The sequence below is a fragment of the Euwallacea similis genome, chromosome 8 (assembly GCF_039881205.1).
Source record: "Euwallacea similis isolate ESF13 chromosome 8, ESF131.1, whole genome shotgun sequence".
Taxonomy (NCBI): Eukaryota; Metazoa; Arthropoda; class Insecta; order Coleoptera; family Curculionidae; genus Euwallacea; species Euwallacea similis.
The window spans coordinates 5,421,572-5,445,922 of record NC_089616.1 but is presented as its reverse complement, the minus strand read 5'-3'; the positions used below and the strand labels follow the sequence as shown (position 1 = coordinate 5,445,922).

General features: G+C 34.0%; 4 protein-coding genes across 6 annotated transcripts in view; 3 read left to right on the top strand and 1 right to left on the bottom strand.

Annotated features, from left to right (window-relative positions):
• Window positions 1-138: 138 nt before the first annotated feature.
• On the bottom strand, window positions 139-4,622 carry LOC136410517 (mediator of RNA polymerase II transcription subunit 25-like). 3 transcript variants are annotated; one of them, XM_066392710.1, is made up of 16 exons: window positions 4,393-4,622; window positions 4,158-4,337; window positions 3,884-4,103; window positions 3,688-3,830; window positions 3,410-3,627; window positions 3,219-3,290; window positions 2,929-3,108; window positions 2,656-2,792; window positions 2,188-2,354; window positions 1,975-2,137; window positions 1,743-1,922; window positions 1,504-1,687; window positions 1,086-1,316; window positions 775-1,031; window positions 397-507; window positions 139-343 (listed from the first exon to the last, which is right to left on the bottom strand). In XM_066392710.1, exons 1-16 carry the CDS (start codon window positions 4,512-4,514, stop codon window positions 194-196), a joined length of 2,715 nt encoding a protein of 904 aa, XP_066248807.1. In that variant the 5' UTR covers window positions 4,515-4,622; the 3' UTR covers window positions 139-193. The 3 variants fall into 3 exon arrangements, with proteins under 3 accessions (XP_066248807.1, XP_066248805.1, XP_066248806.1); XM_066392708.1 differs by having other exon boundaries at window positions 140-343; window positions 397-510; XM_066392709.1 differs by having other exon boundaries at window positions 140-343; window positions 397-510; window positions 3,219-3,287.
• A 485-nt stretch (window positions 4,623-5,107) lies between these two features.
• On the top strand, window positions 5,108-6,855 carry Usf. Its single transcript, XM_066392600.1, has 4 exons — window positions 5,108-5,262; window positions 5,420-5,568; window positions 5,814-6,055; window positions 6,120-6,855. The coding sequence occupies exons 1-4, from the start codon at window positions 5,234-5,236 to the stop codon at window positions 6,459-6,461; spliced, it is 762 nt and encodes a 253-aa protein (XP_066248697.1). The 5' UTR covers window positions 5,108-5,233; the 3' UTR covers window positions 6,462-6,855.
• Window positions 6,856-16,126: 9,271 nt separating this feature from the next.
• LOC136410344 (adenosine 5'-monophosphoramidase HINT1-like) overlaps window positions 16,127-24,351 on the top strand; it is a 55,056-nt gene continuing 46,831 nt past the window's right edge. The window contains exon 1 of the mRNA XM_066392467.1: window positions 16,127-16,132. The gene's annotated coding sequence lies outside the window, so the exon portion shown is untranslated. The remainder of the gene's footprint in view (window positions 16,133-24,351) is intronic.
• On the top strand, window positions 18,357-24,339 carry LOC136410322 (protein SERAC1). Its single transcript, XM_066392431.1, has 7 exons — window positions 18,357-18,614; window positions 19,918-20,035; window positions 21,566-21,903; window positions 21,951-22,347; window positions 22,965-23,092; window positions 23,148-23,303; window positions 23,360-24,339. Exons 2-7 carry the CDS (start codon window positions 19,929-19,931, stop codon window positions 23,641-23,643), a joined length of 1,410 nt encoding a protein of 469 aa, XP_066248528.1. The 5' UTR covers window positions 18,357-18,614; window positions 19,918-19,928; the 3' UTR covers window positions 23,644-24,339.

Genomic DNA, 24,351 nt, shown 5'->3' with positions numbered 1-24,351 from the left:
CGCATCGGTACAATAATTTAATATAAAAATGATCAATTTGCTTACAAATATCCATTTTGTGATTTTATTACTTACTTCATATTCGTTGCACCTACTTTTGTGTAAACGCTAAAAATTCTAATCTTAAAAAGTATTACATTTATTATAAAAATAAAATAACAAAATTGTAATTCACGCATAAAATTCGTATCGTCTACATCATGTTAAAATCAAAATTGGACACGTCATCGAATTGATTTGGCTGTCCGCCCTGCGGATTGGCCATTTGCTGTTGCCCCATTTGGCCTCTACCGCTGTTGCCCATTTGCTGCATGTTAATTAATTGTTGTCTATATTGCGGTTGCTGGGAAAATGAATCGGATAGCAATTTCGTGAATGATACCCTGTTAGTCTTACTTGTTGCAAAAGATGCCTCAACCCAGGATTGTTAGTCATTACAGGTCTTATCATTCTCTGTTGAGGGGCATTCGTTTGCTGCATTTGAGGATTGCTTTGGGCTGCCATACGCTGCTACAAATTACCAAGATATATTAATGTGGAACATTCTGAAATAATTATTTAATGAATAGGTGAATTAATTAAGGAAATTGTGAGCAAATTGAATGCGTAATAGAGTTAAGACTAATGAACCATTAATATACGAATTAATTTTTCGATATTATTCCGCCAATTGCAGAAATTGTTCAAGATTCTTGATGATCGATTTTATATACATTAAAGAAGCGTGTTAATTTTTCAGTTTACGGAAAATGTTAAACAAGTTTTAAAACTAACTTCCATCAATTTATATTGCATCTCGGTGTGTTGGGCCGCTTGTAACGCCTCTTGCAAATGTGAAGTTTTCATGTGACTTATCCGCTCCAGTTGGGTTTTGTATTGCTGCTCCTGCTGTTGCGCCGCTTCCAGCGTTTGTTTTAATTTGTTTATTTTCTCCAGGTTCTGTTGACGCTCCACTTGCAACTGGTTTTCGAAAGGTCCCCTCTGGCCCTGCTGACCTATCATTCCTTGTTGCATACTTTGCTGATTTGGGCCTAATAAGATACATTTTAAGTCAAACAAATATTATGCAAGCGATTCGTTTCTACCTGTCTGTCCAACATTTTGTCCCATCATTCCTCCCATATTCGGATTATTCTGTTGACCGATATTGGCAGGCATTTGTCCCATAGAGCTCCCGCCCTGTCCCATTGAGGGCCCGGATTGGACCATTCCAGAAGTAGGTTGATTTAAAGCTTGTCCTGGCTGACCGGGTTGCCCCATACCAGACCCGGGCTGACCCATGTTACCTCCAGGGCCTAACGCCTGTCCTGATTGCCCTATTTCATCATAAATTAAACTGTTTACAAAAATAGTCGAAACAGCATGTTTTTCAATCATTTTTTAAAGGTCGTATGCAACGTATACATGTAACATAAACCAGGTCTCAAAAATGACAGAAAAAATGCTGTTTCATTAATTTTTGTTAGCAGTTTAGTTATCAATCGAATTTATGTAAAGAAAAACCTTGAGCTGTCAAGTTTTGCGTAATCTGCCCTCCGCCCATGGCATGAGTGTTTGTCTGCGATATCATAAGACCTTGTTGCTGAGCGCTTTGTGAAGAAACAGGGTTGTTGCCCCCCATGGATGGATTGCCGGTCCCCATAGATAGCTGTCCCACTTGAGGGTTGATGGGTTGTCCATTACCACCCTAAGAAAATCCAGAGGATAAAACTGCAATCTACGTTCTAAACTGGGATATTTACCGGTCGTATTTGCGTAGATTTTTGTTGCTGTATTACTTTACGCAATCGATCAACAAAAGCCACTTGATCGTTAGGTATAAAACCCAAATATGCTTTTTTGTCTGCTGTGTACAGTAATATGAGGACTTTGATCTCACAAGCCGTGTGGTTCGGAATGCTGGTAAAATGTACGCAACCGGCCTGAAGAACAGAATCGATATGTTCCATATATACCTTGTAATAATAAACTTACGAAGCCAGAATTCATAACTCTAGTGAGCGATTCCAGTTCGTCACATTGCGTCGGGTGGAAAAGAACAGATTTCGAATTCTTGAGGTACGACCCTCCAATGTTACCTATCAATTGTTTGGGCATTAGCTGCATTATTAATTTCGGTGGCCAACTGTCCGCCTTTCTATAATTTAATTCTTCAATAATAGAAAATTTTTAAAAAATCAAACATACATTTCTGGTTCACCATCTTTCGAGTTGGACGACACAGTACACGGAACTTGTTTGATGATTTTCTGCTGGTCCGTGGGGTTTTTCGGTTTTTCAATCCATTCGAGCACGCCATGCCAAATCGTGTGCCTTTCTCTGCCACCCATTTGTTGAGTTGGTTGCTGTGCTCCCTGCAAATATAACACTACAGATAGATCCACATTTGCATATTTTTACCTAGACAAACGAGCTGAGTATTCGGCAAATTATTGCTGTGGACACCTTTCAAAAAATTACTAGAAATGTTATACAAGAAATGGTGGGAAATAGAAACGATGCACTAAATGTGCTGAATGTACCGAATTCTTGTTTCGGGCTAAAATGTGGATCCATTTTATTGTTTTAAAAAAAATCCAATCTGGTAAACCACAGAATCGTCATTTTCTTTGTCTTTTAAAGTCACATTTTATTACAGCAGTTTGAAAAATTTACCTGCGCTTGCGACGTTACTACTTGAGTATTCTGGGACACTTGAGGCATCGAGGTTTGAATTGACGGGTTTTGTGCCATCGAGGTTTGAATGTTCGTTTGAGGATTCATTATCTTGTTCATTGGTGAACTGGCATTTACTACAGAATATTCACTTTTAATAACGATAGAATTTTTTCATTTTTAGCAAATTGATATTAAGCAAAATAGACGGATAGCAATTATTTTAGGAAGAATTCTTCATTGAAATAATAATCAGTTGCAGATGACTCTTACATTGACCAAACTGATTGACGCCAACATTGCCAGCCGCCATCGAAGGCGGCTGATTCAATTGGGCAATTAAGGCGCTTCCCACTACGGTGGTACTGTTTCCTTGACTACCTTGATTTACTTGTTGAATATAGCCCCTGGGTTGCTGAGTTGGAGGAGGCATCTGCCAACCAGGTCTTGCTCCTTATAAAATACGAAAAATAACATTAAATAATTTCAACTAAAGAGAATATTGCACAGTCCCAAAAATATTGTTTGTTTTTCACAAATTAAAAATATAAAAATCCACTTACCTGGATAGCCAGGTGGGGCAGGCATTCCAGTCATACCCATACCCATTTGATTACCAGTCATCATTCTACCTACTGAGAATTCAGTCTAAATCAAACTTTACTATAAGAACGTTTATTACATAGAAATAAAAATAAAAAAAGATTTAGCTGGCAGCATAATGTCAAAACAAAATCGAAAATAGGTCATTTACCTGGTGATGGATGGTTGGGAGAAATATATGGTGAGCTTTGAACTACTGTCGGAGAGGTGCCACCCATCAAGCTGGAATTCTGTGGAGTACCCATTGAAGTAGTGTGAATTGGACTGTCATTTCCAGGCAGTGGGCTGGGCATTGATGTAATTGTCATTGAAGAGACTATTTGACTGGGTACACTACCAGGAGGGGGAGTAACTGCTCGTTCCTTCAAACTGAGACAAGTTTTAAAATTATTAATTTTTCTCACTGAAAGTTCACTAAAGATCACTCACGAAAATCCCTTTAAAAGGACCAAGTGTCTAGGATCTTTGGCATAATTTTTAGTCTGAGATGACAAATCTCCTCCTGCTTTTTCAAAAAGTTTGTAAAGCTGAGGTATTTTCCGTGGTGAAATAATGGATAAATTTATATTTCTCTAAATTAAAAAATAAAATTCAATTTAAAAGCATTTTGTCTCAAAAAACTTACTTCTTGAAGAATTACTGCTAATTGTTCGGCATTTTTTCCAGCAAAAGATTGACATTCAAACACTGGAATTAAATATGGTGGAGAGTTGCATACTAAAATGCAATGTTTTTGTGCAACAACATTAGGATCTCTTTTAAACTGCAATTCATCAAAGCAACACATAGCAGTGGCAAGACCTTCAGCAATATTTGCATGTGACTCTCCTTTTCCACCTATGAGTCTAAAAAATAGGATCATTATGTTATTATGTCCTCTAATCCACGTAAGCACTTACTCTAACTTATCAATTGCATTTAAAACCTTCCCTGGGCCATAAAATGGGCCAAATGTATCAGCTGTGAGGTTTGGTAAACAATCTGCTGCTTGATATGTTACAATGCCATAAAATGAAATAGCTGTTTCGGCAACCAAGGCATTGTCATCAATTTTTGCTATATTTCCTTGATTAAAATGTCTAAAACGAGGTGTGTTTTAAGCTACTGTTATTACTGATATCTTTGAAATCTCACTCTAAAGAAGGAATAATGTAATTTGCCTTGATTTCGGCAAGATATGCCCCATTAACTGCAGTGGCTTCAATTACAAACACCACATCGGCTTGACCTCCATGATCAGTGGAACACACTACCATTGTATAAAAGGATATCAACAATAAGATGACAATAACATAAAAAAGTAATTACAATCCTGTTACACATTAAAATTATCAATAATATAAATATTATATTTCATGTTATTTGTTATGACGAGTGGCGTAATGGTAGAGGTGGGGGAGGACGCAACAAATGTCACTAATTGTAAAGAATTTTAATAGGAGTTTTCAACTATGAAGTTAGAGTTACATCCTTAGTGTAGTGTAGCCAGTAGCAATTTGCATCAGTTCCGATGGTTGGTAATGCAAAAAAAATTTAACACTTTACATGTTTACAGGACTTTCTTTTATATTTTTGAATATAGAATCTGGCCTATAATTCTTTGAACAACATTTGGCTATACTCTGATTTGTCTTTTGCATGCATAAATATTTTTAATACATTGATATATCGTGTACATTCATCCAACATATCAATAGTTTTGATGTATTGGTTTTCGATATTTCAAAATCCCAATAATAAAATAAGAAACACAATCAAATCCTGTAGTCAACTTCTTAAGCATAGAGCGCACCATGACATGTCACAATTTGTCATAGTACAAATGAAAACGCCATATATATTGACAAGTGAGAAATGTCAAAGTAAGTGTAGAAAACCTTCTTTCCTCCATCACATGACCAAAGTTTTGTTCTCGTGACCAAAATCGCTCTAAAATTCAAAAAATATTGAAAATATTTAATATTTCAAGACACAAATGGATTTACTCGACCCCTTGGATGAAAGGTAAATTATGGTAAAGCACTTGGACACGGAACATTTCCAAGTTTGCCTTTATTATATAACGCCTTTGGCAAGGTCACAACAAACGGTGCTATTTATTGTTTGATAAATCCTTCTAAATGGGATAATGAAGTAAATATAAACATTTTGGCGGTTTCAGTAACAAAGATGAAATAGAGGAGAAATTTGTTATAAGTAATATGAAAAATAGTTCCATTGATAGTGATGACGACCAGCCTGCAGTTGAACACCTTGCTCCCCAAACTTTGCTTGAGACTCCAGATATAGAATCCCCCAAATCACCCGATGGTAAGTGCGACTCTAATGGAAGTAATGAGAAAAATATTTTAACTTTTTAACTGCATTTTGTTGTTACAATGATGACCGTTGAACGGATAGTAGATTATGGTTTGAGGTACTGGTGAAATTCTCAGTGTAACCTTGCCGTAAGCTGTTAAAAAATCATACACTATAACTGAGTAATTACTATTGGAGCCATATATCTTTTACATGCATATATTGACCAAGATCAACTTGGGAACTTCTACTTCTAGGACCCATGATTACATATAGAGTACTACAAGTTCACGATAGTGCAGATAGTTCTGATTTTTTGCCCACTGGCTCAAGCTTTTCACCCACAAGCACTGGCACCCAAATGGTTGCAGGGGCAAATCTCAATGGACCCATATATGTAATTGGAAATGCTGATAGTGGAGATTGGCCTAATGTGTATCAACGGCCAATAGCCCCAAAGATTACACCGGACCATTCTGTGGTTCTTCAGGTGAAAAAGGTGAGTGAAGCGTGCAATGGAATGTCAATGGAAGCAGATAAAAACTGCTACAATATAATTTTAGAGAGATGACAAAAGGAGAGCTACACACAATGAAGTAGAGAGGCGACGAAGAGATAAAATTAACAATTGGATAGCAAAATTATCTAAAATACTGCCAGAAAGTCCAACTGATGTAAAAGGAAATGGTCAATATGATGGTCATTCTAAAGGTGGCATTCTTTCAAAAGCCTTTGAATATATTATTGAATTACAAGCAACTGAAACACGGCTTGGGAGCTACATAAAAGAAAATAAGAAATTGGCTAATGCAGTAGATCAGTTAAGATCTAAAAACTATGCTTTAGAGGCTCAAAATGGAGAACTTATGGCGTTACTCAAAAAACATGGAATTGAAGTTGAATGATTTCCATGGCTGGGTAATTATCTTGAACATAGCTTTAGGGGATTAATGCATATATTGGTAATAATAAATATTGCCTTAACGTTGAAGCACTGATTGTATAAATATGGAAACATTTCTGTTTCTCTGTCTCTTTTTGACCACCAGTTGTATATTAAAACTATATAGTGAAGTGCAATATACAGTTAAGTATTGCATTGCCCACAAATTTACAGGATTTTTTCTTGATGGAATTTTCCGGTAATTTTTCTAAATTTCTTCGTTTAATAACGTGTCACTAAGAGCATAAGTAGACTATTCTGGTAAGGATATTTATTGAAGGTAGCAGGAGAAAGGTTTTATATTTTGTTAAAGTGCTTTAAAAGTTCTGTTATTAAAAGCGTATTTAAAGTTATAATGTCTTTGTTTTAAATCTTTTGACAGAAACAGGCTTAGAAGTTTTCACATGCTGACTGAGAAAACACATGATTACATGAATGTGACAACTCTGTATGCGTTTTATGTATCATAACGTTGTGAAACAAATTTTCACTCAAAATTTCGGTATTTATTACTGTTCTGTTATCAAAATACTTTTCTGTTTTTTTATATTGATACATTCCATTTAGTTTTTTAGTTTTGACGGATCTAGTCTGAATGTGCCCCATATGTAATTTAATTACATATTAGTTACAACATTCTGAGTGGCCTTAGAAAACCGGGACATTTAACGTGTGTCACTCATATTCTCTTTCAGGTTTCACCTGAACTCTTTGCACAAATTTTACTACAAGCGTTAACTCTCGTTTATAGTCTATCTTTCCGCTAGAAACTACAATAAATTTCTTTCACCATAACATTAATAACTTCTCTTATATTTATATTTTATTATCTGGAATTTGAATTAAATGTTCCAGAAAATCCCTTATATTATTTTATGATTTGGTTTTCTGAAAAACTTAAAGAACCAAATATTAATAAAATATAGCCGTAACTTTCACAGTGGAATCCTAATAGAAATTTTCTTATTAAGTAATTCTCATTTGAACCAAGAAAGCTTAAATTTATTAGGTCATCTTTGCTTGCGAACGACAATGCGCAACGCTTCAATACTTAATAAAAGGACAATTAAAGAAATAAAATAAACCTTAGTACGTAAAATTTTTATTTAGGAGTTAATTGCAGAACACCACAACATAATCATTTTTTCTACATTTCATCACAGAATACTATCAGGATAAGTGACACCAACTACAATCAGCTAAAGTGAAACTCGTACACTTATATATTTTTATCTATCTTTACATTTTTTCAATAATATAGCGAGTTTTCCGGGGAATCGCTTATGAAAATTTATAATAAACAACGACAACTATAAAAACTTCCTATAATTTCTGAGAAAACACTTTTTTGTAGCCAAAAATTCGGCGATAAATGGAATTTTTGTCAAAATCGAGGTCAAAAAGAAACTCATACACATGTGATATAATTCTTTCATTGCAGTATTAACTGAAGGTACATACTCTGTTATTCAACAAAGAAAAATTAAGAACATTTTTTCGTTTTTATTTTTATATATTGCCCATAGTTTTTTTTTAATGAGGCATCGACATGGCCAAATAAGTATTAGTGAACGTAAAAGTGATCCACCGTTTTCAAAAAAGAAAGTCTTATAGATAAATAGCATCAATTGTCAATAGAAGTTTTGTTACAGTTCAAAGCATCATTAATCGGTTTAAAAAAGAAAACAGAGTATTAAACAAAGAAGGGAAAGCCAAAAAAAAAGTTTAATTCGTATGATGAATACTGGATTTTACGGAAAATTAAGGAAGATCCGAAAGTTTCAGCTCCAAAATGTACTGACGAAATTGAAAAATATTAAAAAAATAAAGTAAACCCTCAAACGGTTAGAAATTTATTAAAAAAACATAATTTTCATGGAAAAGTAGGTTGTAGAAAATCATGGATTAGCAAAGCGTAAAGCAATAAAACCAAACGTATCGCTTTTACAGAAAATTATGAAGGAAATTATTTTAATTATTGGAAGAACGTTATTTTCATAGACGAGTTCAACATACAACGGTACAAAAAAGTCTTCGTACAATGATATTTTTGATAGATATAAAGGAAAAATCGTGAAAAACGATATAATCAAGATCTGTTTTCATATAAACCATATTATTATTTAATTATAATTACATTTTACCTCTGAAAAAATTTAAATCCAATTAACAAGAAATAATATTTCTGTTTTTATGAAATTAATACAAATTTTATCTCAAAAAAGTCTCCGTATGAATGTGGAAATTTCTGCGATTGATATCATAAACAACTTTTTTAAATTTTTTTTCAAATTGTGATCTATTGTGCATTTTCTTAATTTCAATATCAGAATCTTTTAATACATTAAGATGAATTTTGAAAATTGTGAATCATAAATAGATCTCCGAAAGTTGATTGTGAAATTATATGCTGAAAACAGTTTAATGAGTCAAATGGCAAAAATTGTTGGAAAATCTAGGTCCACGGTTCAATGCGTTACTGAACATTATGGAAAATATAGTGATGTTAAAACCAATAAACGAATAGATCGTCTGAAGATCCTTAAAGAGAGACATGAACGCCACATTCTGCAATAAGTGAGAAAGAATCCAAAAATATCTGCAGTGAAAATCGTTGAAAGTTTTAAGGCAAATTTGAATTTAGAATGTAATGCTGAGGCGGTCCGAACAGTGTTAAGAAAAAATAATTATAATGCCAGAACAATTCCTAAGAAGCCTTATACGGTAGAACTTCTTTAATCCGAACTAATGATTGCACGTGGCTATCCGAATTATCGAAAAGACTGTATTTATCTAATTATTTTCAAACTTCAATTGGCTTTATTTGGAGAACAAAATTAAAAAAAAACAAATTGTCTAAAAAAAATTAACAAATTTTAAAACGAAGGTGAAAAAATTGTGTAATTTTGCTTTGTTTAATGCTTGCTTTTTCTGTCTTTTCAGCTCATTTCTTCATCTCGCATAATAATTAATGTGATTTTTAGATTCATCATTTTTCCTGAGCCCTTTTTGAACACGTTTCAACACATTTAACTGCGTCTACTTGTTTTACACTCTGTAATATCTCTTTCGTATTGTCTACTTCTTCATCTGAAGTTTGAGAATTTTCAGATTTAACATGCCTCAAAATTTCCATATTGTTATAATCACATGATTCTTTTTGTCCAGTAGCCCATTAAACAATTTCTTGCCTTGCTACATTTTCAGATACAATTTGATTTATGATGACATTAATTTTTTCGATTTCTTTATCTATGCTTCCTAACTTCATTTTTATTCTTCCATTGAGCTGGTGGAAGGAAGATCACCATCTTCATCCCAGTCATCGTTCACTTGACCTAAAAGTTTTGTCCACGAATTTCTAATCAGTTCTGGCCTTACGTTTTCCCATGCTTTGCTCAATTCAAACATAACATCCTTAAGATTATTTATTTTTTTAGTTCTGTAACTATGTCAGCATTCTCACAAGCAACAATACATTTTAACAAAGCCCTTTCTGTAGTGCAACTTGATCGCTAGAATTACATTTTGATCCATAGGTTGCACTAAAGGGGTTACGTTTGGAGGCAAAAAGAATAAAATAATTTTCTCATCATCTGAGCATATATCTTCGGGGTGTCCTGGAGCGTTATCTACGACTAAAATTGCCTTAAAGTCTAAATTTAACTGTTGCATTTTTTTTGTATACTTCAGGAACAAAACATATATAGAACAAGTTTTTAAAAATGTCCTTGGTAACCCAAATTTTTTTCTACCCTTGATATATCACTGGCAACGATTCACTTCTAAAGGCTCCTGGATTCTTAGACTTTCCCAAAACCAATAACTTCAGTTTATGCGTTCCAGAACATTAGAGCACAGCATAAATGTAATTCGCACCATTCTCATTTTTCAGCCTGGAACAGAGGTCTCAGTTTGGTGAACAAGCGTTTTTTGGGAAAGCAATTTCCAAAAAAGTCCACTTTCATCCGCGTTATAAATTTGGTCAAAAGACAACTGCATTTTCTGAATTTTTTTTAAGCAAATTTTCAAAAGGTGCAACAGCAACTTCATCACTTGATAATTTCTTTCCCGTAATTGCGAGTTGCCTTATTCCGTATCTATTCTTAAATTTTTCGAGCCATCTGATCCTGGCTTTGAAATTATCTTCGTTGTAAGAATAGCCATAAAAAAATTATGCGTTTTCGCGCAAAATATTCCCTGATATTGGCACATTTACAATCATTTTAAAAGTTTCTTATAGAATTAAAAATGCACATTAATAATTTGTAATCTCTTTACCTATAGATCTTGCCTGCAGAAACCAAGTGTAAACTGCTTTGTCAACTTCAGGATAAGCACTTACTTTCAACGTTTTTCGCTTATTCACTGAAGAACTGGACGATGAAGTGGCATAAGAGAGAATACTGTTTTTCTTTTTTTTATATCAAAAATTGTTGATTTTCCCACCTTGTATTTTTTCAATAAAAAGGTTATTGTACAGCCTGAGTCTAAGTTCTTTATAATCTCAATTTTTTTTGTAGAGACAATGTGGTGTGTTTTCTTTTAGAAGACATATTGAAAATTGTAGAATAAAAGTGAAGTCAGCCCGTAACGATCAATAGTCTAAATAAAACTAAAAGGTAAACGGCACAGAATCGCAGAAACACTAAGTTAGAGGATTTCCATATTTACATGTAGGAATTACTTGACTGTTCGGATTATGATTTCGGCATCTCATTCTCGGATCACTGGAGTTTCGGATTAAAGAAGTTATACTGTATTTCAAAAATTCATTAAGGAAATAGATTAAAATATACTAAAGAAATCTAAACAAAAAACAAGAGTTTTAGGATCAAGTACTTTTTAGCGACAAAAGCAAATTCAACCTTTTTGGATCGGACAGAAGACAGAAAGTATGGCGAAAACCAAATAAAGAATTTAAAAATGAAAATGTTTATGGTATTGTTAAATATGGAAGTACAAGTGTTATAGTTTGGGACTGCATGTCTAGCGCTAGCGTGAGAAATTTGGTCTTTGTGGACACCTTCATGAATACTTAAGTCTATTTAGATGTTCTACAAAACAATTTATTGGTTAATGCAGATAAGTTAGATTTGGGACGATCATTTACATTTATGCATGGTAACGACCAGAAACGTTCAGCATATTTCACCAAGAAATATGTTCTAACTTTATAATGTAAAAAGTGTATTAAATCATCCTCCTCAGTCGCCCGATCTTAATCCGATCGAATACTTATGGGAAGAATTGGATCGAAAAATAAGGAAACATTCAATAAAAAATAAACAAGAACTGAAATGTATCTTACAAGAAGAATGAAATAAAATAACGCCATCAGTTGCCAAAAATCTAGTAAATTTAATGAATCAGAGGCTAAAAGCAATTATTAAATCAAAGGGAAACGCCACAACATACTAGTTTTTAATTTCTTGTTAAATTCAATTCATTTTTTGCCTTATATGTATACATATATTATTTATATACATATATATTTATTATATTTATATATATTATTTATGTGAACATAAAATTGAAAAAAATTGTTTTTCATATGTTTTTCCTTTAGTTTTTTCAAAAAATGCATTCGTACGAAGACCTTTTTGTACCATTGTATTTGGTTCGGATGGACGACATTGGATATGGCGAAAACCCATTAAATCGCTTAAAGAAAAAAATTTACGCGCCACTGTTAAACATGGTGGTGGTTCTGTGTATGTCTGTAGCAGGTCCGGAAAAATTGCACTTCATCAAGGGAATTATGAATCAAGACATGTATTTAAACGTTTTAAAACAAAATTTTAAACAAAGTGCCGTTTCGTTTGGTTCGGAAAATATATTTATATTTTATCAAGATAATAATCCAAAGCATAAAGCCCACAAAGTTCCATCGTGATTACTTTACAACTGCCCAAAAGTGATAGACATTCCTCTATAAAGTCCGGACTTAAATGTAATTGAAAAGAGTACCCCCCATTAAGATAGTCAAAATGTCCTTTGATCTAAATTGAAAACCTAACTGAATGGGCATATAAGTACATAAGTTATAACCCCCTAATACCAATTAGTTGTGCAAAATACCCTATCTTAATGGGGGGCACTCTTTTGAGCTTACTTAAAAAAGGTAATTAGGAAACGTAATAATTCTAATAAAAAAACAACTGCAGCAAGCCCTTCAAATAGAATGGGAGAATATTTTTGTGAAAATTGAAAAAAAATTCGTCAATGCCTAATAGGCTAAAAGACGTGTTAAAAAATTTAGGCGTGTCTACTGCTTATTAAGTTCCTTTTTATATTTGTTATCCATGTTTTTTATGTATGTATGAGTTTCATTTTGATTATGTGAATAATTTAAGCTATTAAATTGTTAATTAATAATTAATAGGATATATTTGTTATATTTGAGAATATTTCTAATTTAGGTTATGCAATCAAACAGTTTTCAGTTGTTACGGTTAGGATTTTTAAATTATTTGTATTAAATGATAAATATTAAGGTGTATGAGTTTTACTTTGACTAACTATATTTCCTTTAGTTGTACACTTACAGTCATACGAAGTAGGGATTTAATTTATAATATGACCTTTACCTCAAAATTTGATTTTTGCAGAATCAGTGACATCCATCACAATTTTGCTCTAAAAATAATTAGTGAAAATTAAGTGCTTCGATTTCAGCAAGATTAGGTCTCGCAGTGGGCGTACCATACACCTTTGATATGCCGCGGTCAAAACTCAAAGCGGACAAAATCGACTTTTGGATCCAAAAAATATCATGGACCATACAATAACATGAAAATTTTGGGGCCAAACAATCGAAGTGGTCCACTTACTGCTGAAGCAAATCTCGTTGAAATCAGAACACCTCAAATTTTATTTAATTTTTTATGTAAAATTGCCATGTGCGCCACTGGTTTATCAAAGACTAATTTGTGGTAAAAACTATAAAAGTTTCGATATAAAAAAATTCAGTTACTCCGGTTTCAAAGTTATTTGGGTTCGAAAATAGAAACGTAATTACTATCGTTCCAGGAGTAGCCAAGTTAATTACTTCTTTCTAAAATTAACTCTCAGGACTATGATATACAGGAGCGACTCATTAATTGGGATTGCTAATTCGGATGTTGTAAACCGGACAGACCAAATACTTGCATTATCTACTTTATAGTTCGGATTGAGGTATTTCGATAATCTGTAGTTTCTCTTTAAACGTAAATATTTTGTATTGAACTTGTCAAGACATGCAAGAAGCTTGCTTCCTGCTGTAAAGCATCCCAGGTTACGCATACAATAATCATTTTGGCCGAAATAAGCCAAATCAACGCATATGTATTATTATATTATATGTATTAACCTCTTACATTGTTACTTATATTACTTTCTCATGGAAACCTAAGGACAATATTAGAACCTAATTAGAATGTATGTATGTTTACGTAGAAACACAATTCCCTTGTCCCATATAACTAACCCATCAAATTGTAATTACCTGAGACTCAAAGTCTCAGTACTGTTTAAGGTTCAAACTACCCTTATTAATGTACTTTAGCAAAGTCCATGTAGATATCATGTATATAAATAGGGTACGTCTACACAACAAAAAGTCAGTCAAGCAGTCAAGCTCAAGTCCAGCAGAAACCTTCACGACTCATCTTCACAGACACTTACATAAAAGGGTCTTTACGCCTCGCTTCTGCTCTTGTATCATCGAGAAGTTAATAAAGTGTTATATTTTTGACTCGCGTATAGTTTTTCCAACCCGGCACTTTACACTGCTTCATAATTTGAGGTTTTTTAGTGTCGGTCGTATTCGTTTCCTAGATGATCATTGGCTGCTTTTATTAACATACATATTATTATTATGGACAAACATAAACACATTATTTTAAGTATAGAAGCTGCTATTAGGTCGTGTACTATGAAATGAGTAGATTCTCGAAATGCCACATTCAACTGCGAATAACTTCACTCTAAATCTATATTTGAACTTGACTTTTTTATGTGGAAAAGGCACATTCTTCCTCTTTCGATCAGAGTTTAAAGTGTTAAAAATTATTGAAAACTTTTATTTTTATAAAAATTTTTGTGCAGCCATGCAAAATAGTGAAATTCGTGTGTTAATGAAATATGAGTTCCACCGTGGAACCACAACAGCTCAGGCGGCTCGCAATATTAATGATGTGTTTGGTACTGAAGTCACTTCACAGCAAACAGTATCTCGTTGGTTCATGAAATTTCGTTTTGGCAATTTTGACCTAACAAATGAACCACGTGGACGACCTGAAACTCAAGTGGATAACGATTATCTGAAAGCCGTGCTGGAAGCGAATCCACGTCAAAGTGCAAGCGAATTATCGTTAATATTCAGTGTAACCAAAAAAACAATATTGACTCATTTGGCTGAAATTGGTAAGATGAAAAAGTTGGACAAGTGGGTACCGCTTGAGTTGAGCGACATACAGAAAGAACGACGTCTCGAAGCTTGTTCTTTGTTGTGCCGGTATAATAACGATCCATTTTTGAATCGGATTGTTACTTGTGATGAGAAATGGATCCTATATGACAATACCAGACGTTCATCGCAGTGGTTGGATCAAGATGAACCACCAAAACATTGTGCGAAAAAAAATCTGCATCAAAAGAAGCTTATGGTGTCCGTTTGGTGATCCAACGCAGGTGTCATTCATCACAGCTTCATGAAACCTGGTGAATCGATTACGGCTGATGTCTACTGCCGGCAACTGACCGAAATGATGAGGCAACTGACGGTTAAGCAGCCAAGATTAGTCAATCGAAGCGCACCGCTATTGTTGCACGACAACGCTCGGCCACACACCGCACAAGTCACCTTGGCCAAGCTACAGGAGTTGGAATTGGAAACTCTTCGTCATCCACCGTATTCACCCGACTTAGCACCCACTGATTACCACTTCTTTCAAAATTTGGATAACTTCTTGGTAGGGAAAACATTCAACTCCGACGAGGTTGTCAAAGCTGCCTTCCAAGAGTTTATCGACTCCCGGCCTGCCGGCTTTTACAGCAGGGAAATCAATTAACTTCCCGTTAAATGGCAAAAGTGTATTGATAATGGTGGTGCATATTTCGATTGACAATAAAAACATTTCATATGAAAAAAAAATGACTAAAGTTTCAATTCAATTCTACTCATTTCCATACTACACGACCTAATATATTAAATAAATTGAAGAGTGGAGTAAGTGAGAAGAATTTCGCGCAAAAATACGGCGTCTGGTACGAATATCTAATATGTATGTCGGAGATTTATTAGTCTTTCAGTTTTGTAAAAGTAGCATTAGGATAGACAATAAGATGAAGGGCAGGCTGACAGGGTCATCTGAAGACAAAGTACTGTCGAAGGAGGTCACTATTGCCACGACGCGCTTAAGTGGCCATGTGTGCTAATTATTTGGGTGACACTAAACTATTGGTTCCTTTGTAATAGGGACTACCAGGTACTTTTCCCATGCTTCTGAAGGACTCACCAGAACTGGGAAAGTTAAGACAACAGGGAAAAGAAAAGGCAGTTAATAGATTGATCGGAAGAAGAGCGTTCGTGGAATAGTGAACTAGTCTGTCTGTCTCTTCTATCTTTCTTTTCTCTGTTAATAAAACGATATACCAAATACAAAGAAATGGAGAATACTTCTAAGATTACTCCGACTTGTATATTTTCTTCCAATGTCGGTCTACGAACAGTACTTTGGATTCCGGCGTTGGTAACGACCTTAGCAACTTTCCTATAATACATGACAATAAATAACAATTCCTCGATGTACATCAAAAATACCAATTTCTTGAGAGCGTTAGTCAACGCGTTCAAATGTTTTTCTATCTGGAATTCTACAATTTGGGAACCTTTTTGGATGCAGTCTTTTGAGCAGCCAAGACCATACGCATTAAATGCACGTCGGCGGATTCATTAAACGTGTATTCCATTTTTAATAAACAATGATTTTTAAATTTGAAATTTACCAGCAGAAAGAGAAAAAAGTAGTAGAAATATTACAATAAAACGCACAACCATGTAAAAATTCAAAGTGATAAATTTATTTTTAACAATTTTAACACAAAAATATTTATTTTGATATCTAGGTGATAGAGTAAAAAATACACGCAAATTTCCATTACTCTTGTAAAATACACTCTTTGACAAAATGGCGTTTTTTTGGAAAATAGTTCAGTTTACGTAGGTACATCAGCCAAGAGTACCTTTTTTTTCTTAGATACACCTGAAATTTAATAAACTATCCAATAGTTAAAAAAACCCAAGACTTTAAAAGTTTAGAGATAAAGAAGTCGAGAGTAGTCTTCCCTCCGCCTCTCTGAAGATGTAGAAAGAAGTATTAAGCCTTATGTTGTTAAATTTGACATGATGTACGAATGACCCAAAATTCATTAAATTTCATCATACTAGAAGAAAAGTTATTTAGAAAATAACATTTTCGCTATCAAATTTTGAAAAGCTGTATTTCCGTAAGGGTGAGTTTTTGGAAAACAATTTCGAAGCATAACTAGAATCTCTTGACAAGAACTTTTCATTTTCGGGGACTCCCCTCATTTTTGAAAATATCTTTTATACGTGTCTGATTAATCCGAACGTATGGTTAATTTGGATCACTTCAATGTTAATTAGTTCGGATTACTAAGTCGCTACTGTATTTGGAACAACAGTATTTCACTCGCCCGTTAGAAAAATTACGGGTAAAAAAGAAAAAATAACCACCTATAAGCAGCAACATGAGCAAACTAATTTGTGTCGTTGATTCTCTGAAACTTGGCGTGGTGTTATGTACACATCACTATATTAAGTATTTCTCTATTGTTTTCCGTGGCGCCATCTGGGTGAGAGTAGTCAAATAAAACATAATGGTACTGAAGAAATCTGTCTCTGTTTAATATCTGGTGTTAAACACGATTTATAGGTGACGAGTCTAGTCAAAAAAGACGTCAAAAATGACAGCGCCCTAACGCACAGTTTTTTAAATCCAACGCGATTTTATTCTTTGTAAATTGTTTAGGAATGGTAAACAATAAGGTATAATTCCACTACTAGAGTTGGTAAAATTAAATAAACTTACCTAAATTAAAAATCATTAACCTTTAAATTATAATAAACCTTCAATGCAGAATGTTATTTCATGTTTCAGCTATCCATCTTCTGTCTTACATAACTTTAACGCACATAAATATCGCACAAAATAGAGGCAAATCGCCAAAACAAAATTTGAAGAGAAAAAAACGACGATGATGAATCTCGGAAAATGTTAATTGCTGCAGCATTAATTTGCTAAATAATAATTATACAGATTAAAATTAACAAGCGTACATTGTTGGCACTTGAAAAATACTACCTAGAACAAACTCATTTTTGATAAACCGCCAAATGCCTCATCATAAAGTCATATTCATATATTTACCCATCAATGGGATGTTCTACAAGAATAAAGTAACTAGTTATCATGGGACGCGTTCAATCTAAATATTTAAAAAAAAAGAGAGAAATAGCGAGTGATATTTTTGTATGAGGAATTATTAATTAGTTGCAGACGGAAATTGAAGAATCTTACAGGGAGTGTTTTAAACGAGTTTACTATTCGTGATCGCTAAAATGATGAAAGTTAGAAAATCGGCGAAATAGCACTTTTCCGCGCATGATTTATTTAATGTTTTTAGTTGCCCACCAGGAACGAAAAACACTTTGTCAGGTCCGTATTTAAACAAAAGTTTGGCAGTGGACAAGGAAAAAAACATGTAGGTAAAACACAATGTTGAATGTGGTAGAATTACTCAATAGAAGCACCCACATAGGAGATGCTCGCGCACCGCTCCTCCCAACAAAAGTATAGAACAGAACAAAATAATGGCAAGAGAGGTGTTATTCATTAATTCTCGACCCGGTATAGTCGTAGCGGGTGTCGTTTAAAACGGTCACTTAAGTTATCCTTCAGTTTCCTCTCGTTTTCGACTAATTAACTTGTGTACACGTTTGTTATTGCAAACAGCTTGTCTGCGCGTGAAACATTCCCAACCAGGCCTTCATGACAGAAAACGGAGATAAAAATAAGTCCTGTTCTGTTGAAATCCCTTAAAAGAGGTAAGCTGGAATAAGAACTTAAGGAAATCACATTACGTTGCGTAAGACATCAACAATTATTAGCTGCAGCGCACAAGACCCAACCCAATAAAACCTAAAGCACATGATCATTACATGTAGTTGATTTAATGTAGTCCGTATATCTAAATGAGTCATCAAGCATCAAATTGTCAAGTTTCTAAAGAATTTTCGAACAAAAAGCTGGATAAAAAGAAGTCCAGGGAGTCAAATACAGTGTCTTCTATTATTTGTTTAACTGAGTCATAAATATGAGATCCCCGCTCCGCTGCTTTTTATTTATTATTTACCTTTCTAAACTTGCCGTCCTTGAATGATTTACCATATAAAAAATACTTAGATACATTAATAAAAACTTGTTATAATATGATTGTTTTCCACAAATTGTTCTTAGTACATGTTTTAGGTGGTTACATGATCATTAATTATTATTAGTTCATTACTTAATCTATAAGTAGGTGGCAAAATGAGGTATCTTCTTTACGTGCTTACGTTACGAAAAATGTAATACCACAAACCATAAATTACATTAAATAAAAGTGCCAGGTCTGTAATTAAAAAGGACATGTCTCAATGCAAAATTAGTGTCCGAAATATTAAATGTTTCGCAAATGTTCCACTATTCAATTCCTACAATTACACGTTAAGTACATGGTTCGACTTCCGATAAGACTAAATTGTAATGGCACGAATTTAACCGGGAACAACAATTCTGATAAAAATACAAATTACGACTTTAACGACACGCGTTTCCTCAATATTTGAAAGCCTTAATTTTAACATTCATCCACAGCTGAAACGAACAATAGTTAAATATTTTTTGTATCTGTTTTTAAAGCCAGTTATCTAAAGGTATGTATGTGTTTATTATGGTGAAAAGGAAATAGTTGATAAACAGTACAAGGTTCAGTAGATAATTTTTATCAAAATGGTGAAAGGAATCTGCCTTTAATCTTTAGTGTTGTATGAATGTGTATGTTCAGATTACAAAGGGTTGTCACTTCACTTTTTGATATTATTATTCGTTTAGCTAAACTAAGATTTGGTAACAGTGTTGCCAAATTCCATTTGGTTTACGAAATACTGAGGAAAATAGAAATTTTTCTCTTCGGATCAAAAAATTAAAAAAAAAAATTCAAGAAAAAATCTCTGACTTTCTTTGACTGAAATTTAAAGCGATTTCAACCAGATGTATGAAAAATCAACAAACTTTCCAGGCAACACGACTGTCGAAGGTGTGCCAATAAAAAGTCACCGATACCAAAACGTTCAATGTCTGTTTCAGGACCATAAAAAATGTCGTTAACCGTGGAGGACATTATGGGAGATCAGTGCATTCTCTCCTCTTCAGAATGCAATTTTATAGCGGAACGAGATGAGCAATACCTTGCTGAATCATCGAGGTAAGAACGACTAACGTACATCCACAGGGTGATTTTTTAAAAACTGTTCATCCAAAAAAATCTCAAAAACCATTACAGTATAAAAAATTTCCAAAACTATATGTATAAATCTTTATTTTTTAGGGGCCACCTTTTGACTTAGTAATGAATGTGCTGCTACTCACTGCAACTTAAAAAAATTAAATAGGAACCCCCCTCTTGTGACACATCAATGGATAGCTAAAATCTCCCTGAAAACAATTCTGTATGCATTTGTGCTTTTTCAATATGTTTTTTCATCGTCCTTTAAGGCTGCTCTGTGTCAGCGCTGTCTTATTGTCTATTATCGTTTGTAGAAGAACGGTGCTCAATTTGAACATTTATACGAATAATTAATAAACTTTCACTTCTAGAACTTTATGTTGAATTTTTTTAATTCTATTTATTCAAATCAAATTAAATAATTTGATAAGACACAGCAGTTTTAAAAGGCGACTAAAAAAATACATTCAAAAAGCAGATATCTATCCAGAATTGTTTTCAGGCAGATTTTACTTATTCATTAATATGTCACAAGAGGGGTGTTTCCATTTCATTGTTTTAAGTTAGGATGCGTGGAAATAAGAGGGGGAGTAGCCACACATTCATTTATGGATCAAAAGTGGCCCTAGAAAATAAAGATCTAGGTGTTTTAGAAAATGTTTTACACTGTAATAATTTTTGAGATTTTTCGGGTAGATAGTTTAAAAAAAAATCATCCTGTATGTATACACATTGACAGTACCGACCTTGCGAGGGAGGGAAAGGCGAGGTTGGGCGACGGCCCAGATTTTCTAAAGCCGGCCCTGCATATTAATTATAAGAATCTTAATGCAGTTATAAAGCATGATTAATAGTACCGTACTTCTACATTTCATTGAGATTTGCTCTTCAATCTTATCTATTGCTAAGCAACGGTATAGGATAATCATAAAGATTTCTTTCCTACTAAATTAATGATGATTGTTTTCGAACGTTTCGCTATTTACTCACTTCATGTTTTCTTCGAATATTTTCGCGTCACAACTTATTTACACAAATAAGTACCTACTACCAGTAAATATTAGTTGTACTCTCAAAACCTCAAATTTAGACGAAAATTTGAAACTTAAAATATTATATCGATTACTTAATGACAAAGATAAAGTGATGACTAGCTGGATTAGTAATAATTGAATACAACAATTCTAAAACAATCTAACAGCTCAAAAAAAATCAATAAATCGATGACAGTCCAGAGCTATTATATTAGAACTGATAAGATAGATAGGATCATATCAATTGTTATTTTGAAACAATCTATCAATTGCTTACGATAGGAAATTGATGTTTATCAGTACTCTGAAGTTCTAACAATTTTTTTGAATAAAAACGAATCCTGATTTTAGAGTGAGCACTTCAAATTTTTTCCCTTTCAACTCAATTCAGAGATTTTATCTCACAGAAATGTCGCTTGCTTACATAACACCAATGTAAAGTAAATGATAATTTTCATATACTGAAAATTTCCAGAAAGCTGTGGCTTCAAAACGTACTTTACACATTTACGAACCACCTTGTTCCTGCCCTGGCTGCTTTCCTCGCAAACAGCCTCTCAAGATCCCTAGCACCCCTCCAAAGAATACCCCTAAACATACCTTCAGGGGTGGTAAGAATACGCCTCAAACGTGCTACAAGGTCGCAGCCGGCCATTACTGAATCCCTCGCAGAAGCTTCTCATATCGAACAATGTTTGCTCGAAGAAGAAAAAAGTGTAAACGCGGATCCATGCGTCGACTGCAGCGTTCTATATGAACCCGCGGAAGGAGAAGTTGCTGCTGATGTGATATTTGTCCATGGATTACACGGAGGTAAGTTTTGCCTCCAACAAAGCAATTTTTCTAGCTCATCTTTCAAGGCTTGGATAGAACATGGAGGCAAGGTACTTGGAGAGTAAACAACCCAAAACTCAAAGATTTAACTCCGGTTAGGCGTAGATCTACCGATGACTTTTACGTACCTATTAAACAGGACCAGCAACTGAAAGAAGGCAGGTTAAAGCGTACCTTGACCAGAATTTACACGACGGTTCCGAAGAAAATTGCCCGTACTAAAGACGGAAAAGACGAGCCTGATCGTAGAGAGCGGATTGAGGAAGAAATGGAGTACATGGAAGAGCCCGAAAACGTGGAGAATTTCAGCGGATGCTGGCCAAAAGACTGGTTACCTCAAGATTGTCCCAATGTCAGGGTTCTGGCTATAAATTATACCACCGATGTTTTATGGAGGCCCATGTGGCAAAAGATGAAAGCACGGTAATATAATTTTTAATACCTCTATATTTGAACAAATTAGAGGACGCATTTATTTAACATTTTCAAGCTGAAGTTAATCAGCTAATTCTTAGTTTCTTCAATAGTCCCTATAGACCTACTGTGCAGTTTTAAAACACAGGTCGTACATGGGTGTTATCTCGATAACCCACATATAAATAGCAAACGATATTTTATTTTAGAAGGATGTCGATTCTGCTGCCGAATTTCCAGGAGTCTCCTGTTGTATAAAACGATAAGTAAACCGTATTGGAAATTGGAATAGACAGTTATTTCTATAATTAATGAAAATCGACGTTTTATATTTACGAGCGTCGTTTAATCTTCCAAGAAAATACCATCTTCAAATTAATATCGATTTATACAGTTGAGAATGATTGCGAACGGTGGTTGCCTCAAGCTATTCTTAGAAACTTACTTTTTTTAAAATTGAGTTAACGAATAATATGAGAGACTCGACAGAACGATTGATTTTTGGTTATAATATAAAATGCATAGTAAGCAAGTTTCAAACGAATCTATGGTATCTTCCTAACCGGAAATCAAAATTAACATACATTAAATAAATTTAAAGTTATTTTTATAATTTTATTTATTAGAACTACACTCCCCGAAAGAAGCAATGAAATGATGGAGGAACTTTTGCGCTTAGACGTAGGTTGCAGACCCATAGTGTGGGTGGGTCATTCAAAAGGAGGACTATACATTAAGCAAATAATCCTTAACGGTAATCCATTTTAATCCACTCATTAACTTCAATAATAAACTATATCTTTTCAAAGGCTGGAATGCTGATCAAGAGCAATCGAACATTAGACATCTATTCCAACAAACTAAAGCGATAATGTTCTACAGCGTACCTCACAAGGGTTCCCCGATCGCAGATATGACATTTCCATTCTTCCGAAGAAGCATTGAAGTGTTGGAAGTTCAGACAAGTAATCTTACATATATTTTATCAATTGTCTAACAATTCTTTAAAAAAATCATTTAGACTGCGAATTTGTGTTGAATCTGCATCGAAGCTTCCTAGAGATGCTCAATAAGGGCGACCTTTGGAGGCCGGAAATATTCAGTTTTATCGACACTGAGAACACCCCCGTGGCTTTCACCTCTTTCAAGTTTATCGCATACGAGTCAGCCGACCCAGATGTGGGGATCAAGTGCGATGTCCCTTTGGATCACCGAGAAATATGCAAACCAGCTGGAAGAGACTGTTTTCTCTATCTGGAATTGGTTAATTTGATTAACAGATCGATTTTTGGAAAGTCCTGCTGATAATTCCGCCGTGATAGTCGTAAAGTTACTTATTCGCTGTGATTTATTGTAGTTAATTTAAACGAGTGGGAAGTGATGAAAAAAAAGGAATAGGCTCAGTGCTGTGTAGACATGTGTGATACTAGATTTAATAATAAAACACAATGTGTGTTACTGTGAAGTTCTTATAAGTACCTATAACAACATTAATTAGTGGGCTTATTGGGTACCCGAAGCATTAATTTTAAAAGTTATTCGCAACAGTCTAGTGAAATTATAAAGTATATTATTTTATTTTATATTATTGTCTAATTTACTGAAAATTTGTGTTCCAAGTCAAAACAAATAATGTTCTTGAAAATATGGTGAACACACAGTTTATCACTCTGATACAGTTAAACGAAATTAGTTGTTTATCGAAACTTGCTGTGTCGAATGTATTTGTTATTTAGATGCAGAAAAATGAATGTTCTAATGTTTCAAATTACCTTTAGGTTAAAATGAGTGCCCATTATGGTCACGCAAAAGCACCAAAATCACAGTATCATGTATTGTAATGTTCGATTTCCGGACGCAAATCAGCACAGGGTAAACAGATCTACCCGGACACTATGATCTTGATTGACGGGTGAATAAATTACAGAAAAATTATTTATTATTTTGCTAATTATATGTAGGATTGAATAATGAAATTTAATAAATACATAAAAAATGTAAGATTTAGTATTT

What these genes read in the sequence shown, in the direction of transcription:
- LOC136410517 (XM_066392708.1), bottom strand. Translation starts at nt 4,514, where the DNA reads ATGGTAGTGTGTTCCACTGATCATGGAGGTCAAGCCGATGTGGTGTTT. An exon ending in TAGCAGTAATTCTTCAAGAA is followed by an intron (nt 3,831 to 3,883) that starts GTAAGTTTTTTG and finishes TTTTTAATTTAG; the next exon opens with AGAAATATAAATTTATCCAT. An exon ending in TGCCCCACCTGGCTATCCAG is followed by an intron (nt 3,109 to 3,218) that starts GTAAGTGGATTT and finishes GTATTTTATAAG; the next exon opens with GAGCAAGACCTGGTTGGCAG.
- Usf (XM_066392600.1), top strand. Translation starts at nt 5,234, where the DNA reads ATGGATTTACTCGACCCCTTGGATGAAAG. An exon ending in CTCGACCCCTTGGATGAAAG is followed by an intron (nt 5,263 to 5,419) that starts GTAAATTATGGT and finishes TGGCGGTTTCAG; the next exon opens with TAACAAAGATGAAATAGAGG. An exon ending in TGGTTCTTCAGGTGAAAAAG is followed by an intron (nt 6,056 to 6,119) that starts GTGAGTGAAGCG and finishes ATATAATTTTAG; the next exon opens with AGAGATGACAAAAGGAGAGC.
- LOC136410322 (XM_066392431.1), top strand. Translation starts at nt 19,929, where the DNA reads ATGTCGTTAACCGTGGAGGACATTATGGGAGATCAGTGCATTCTCTCC. An exon ending in TACCTTGCTGAATCATCGAG is followed by an intron (nt 20,036 to 21,565) that starts GTAAGAACGACT and finishes GAAAATTTCCAG; the next exon opens with AAAGCTGTGGCTTCAAAACG. An exon ending in AGTGTTGGAAGTTCAGACAA is followed by an intron (nt 23,304 to 23,359) that starts GTAATCTTACAT and finishes AAAATCATTTAG; the next exon opens with ACTGCGAATTTGTGTTGAAT.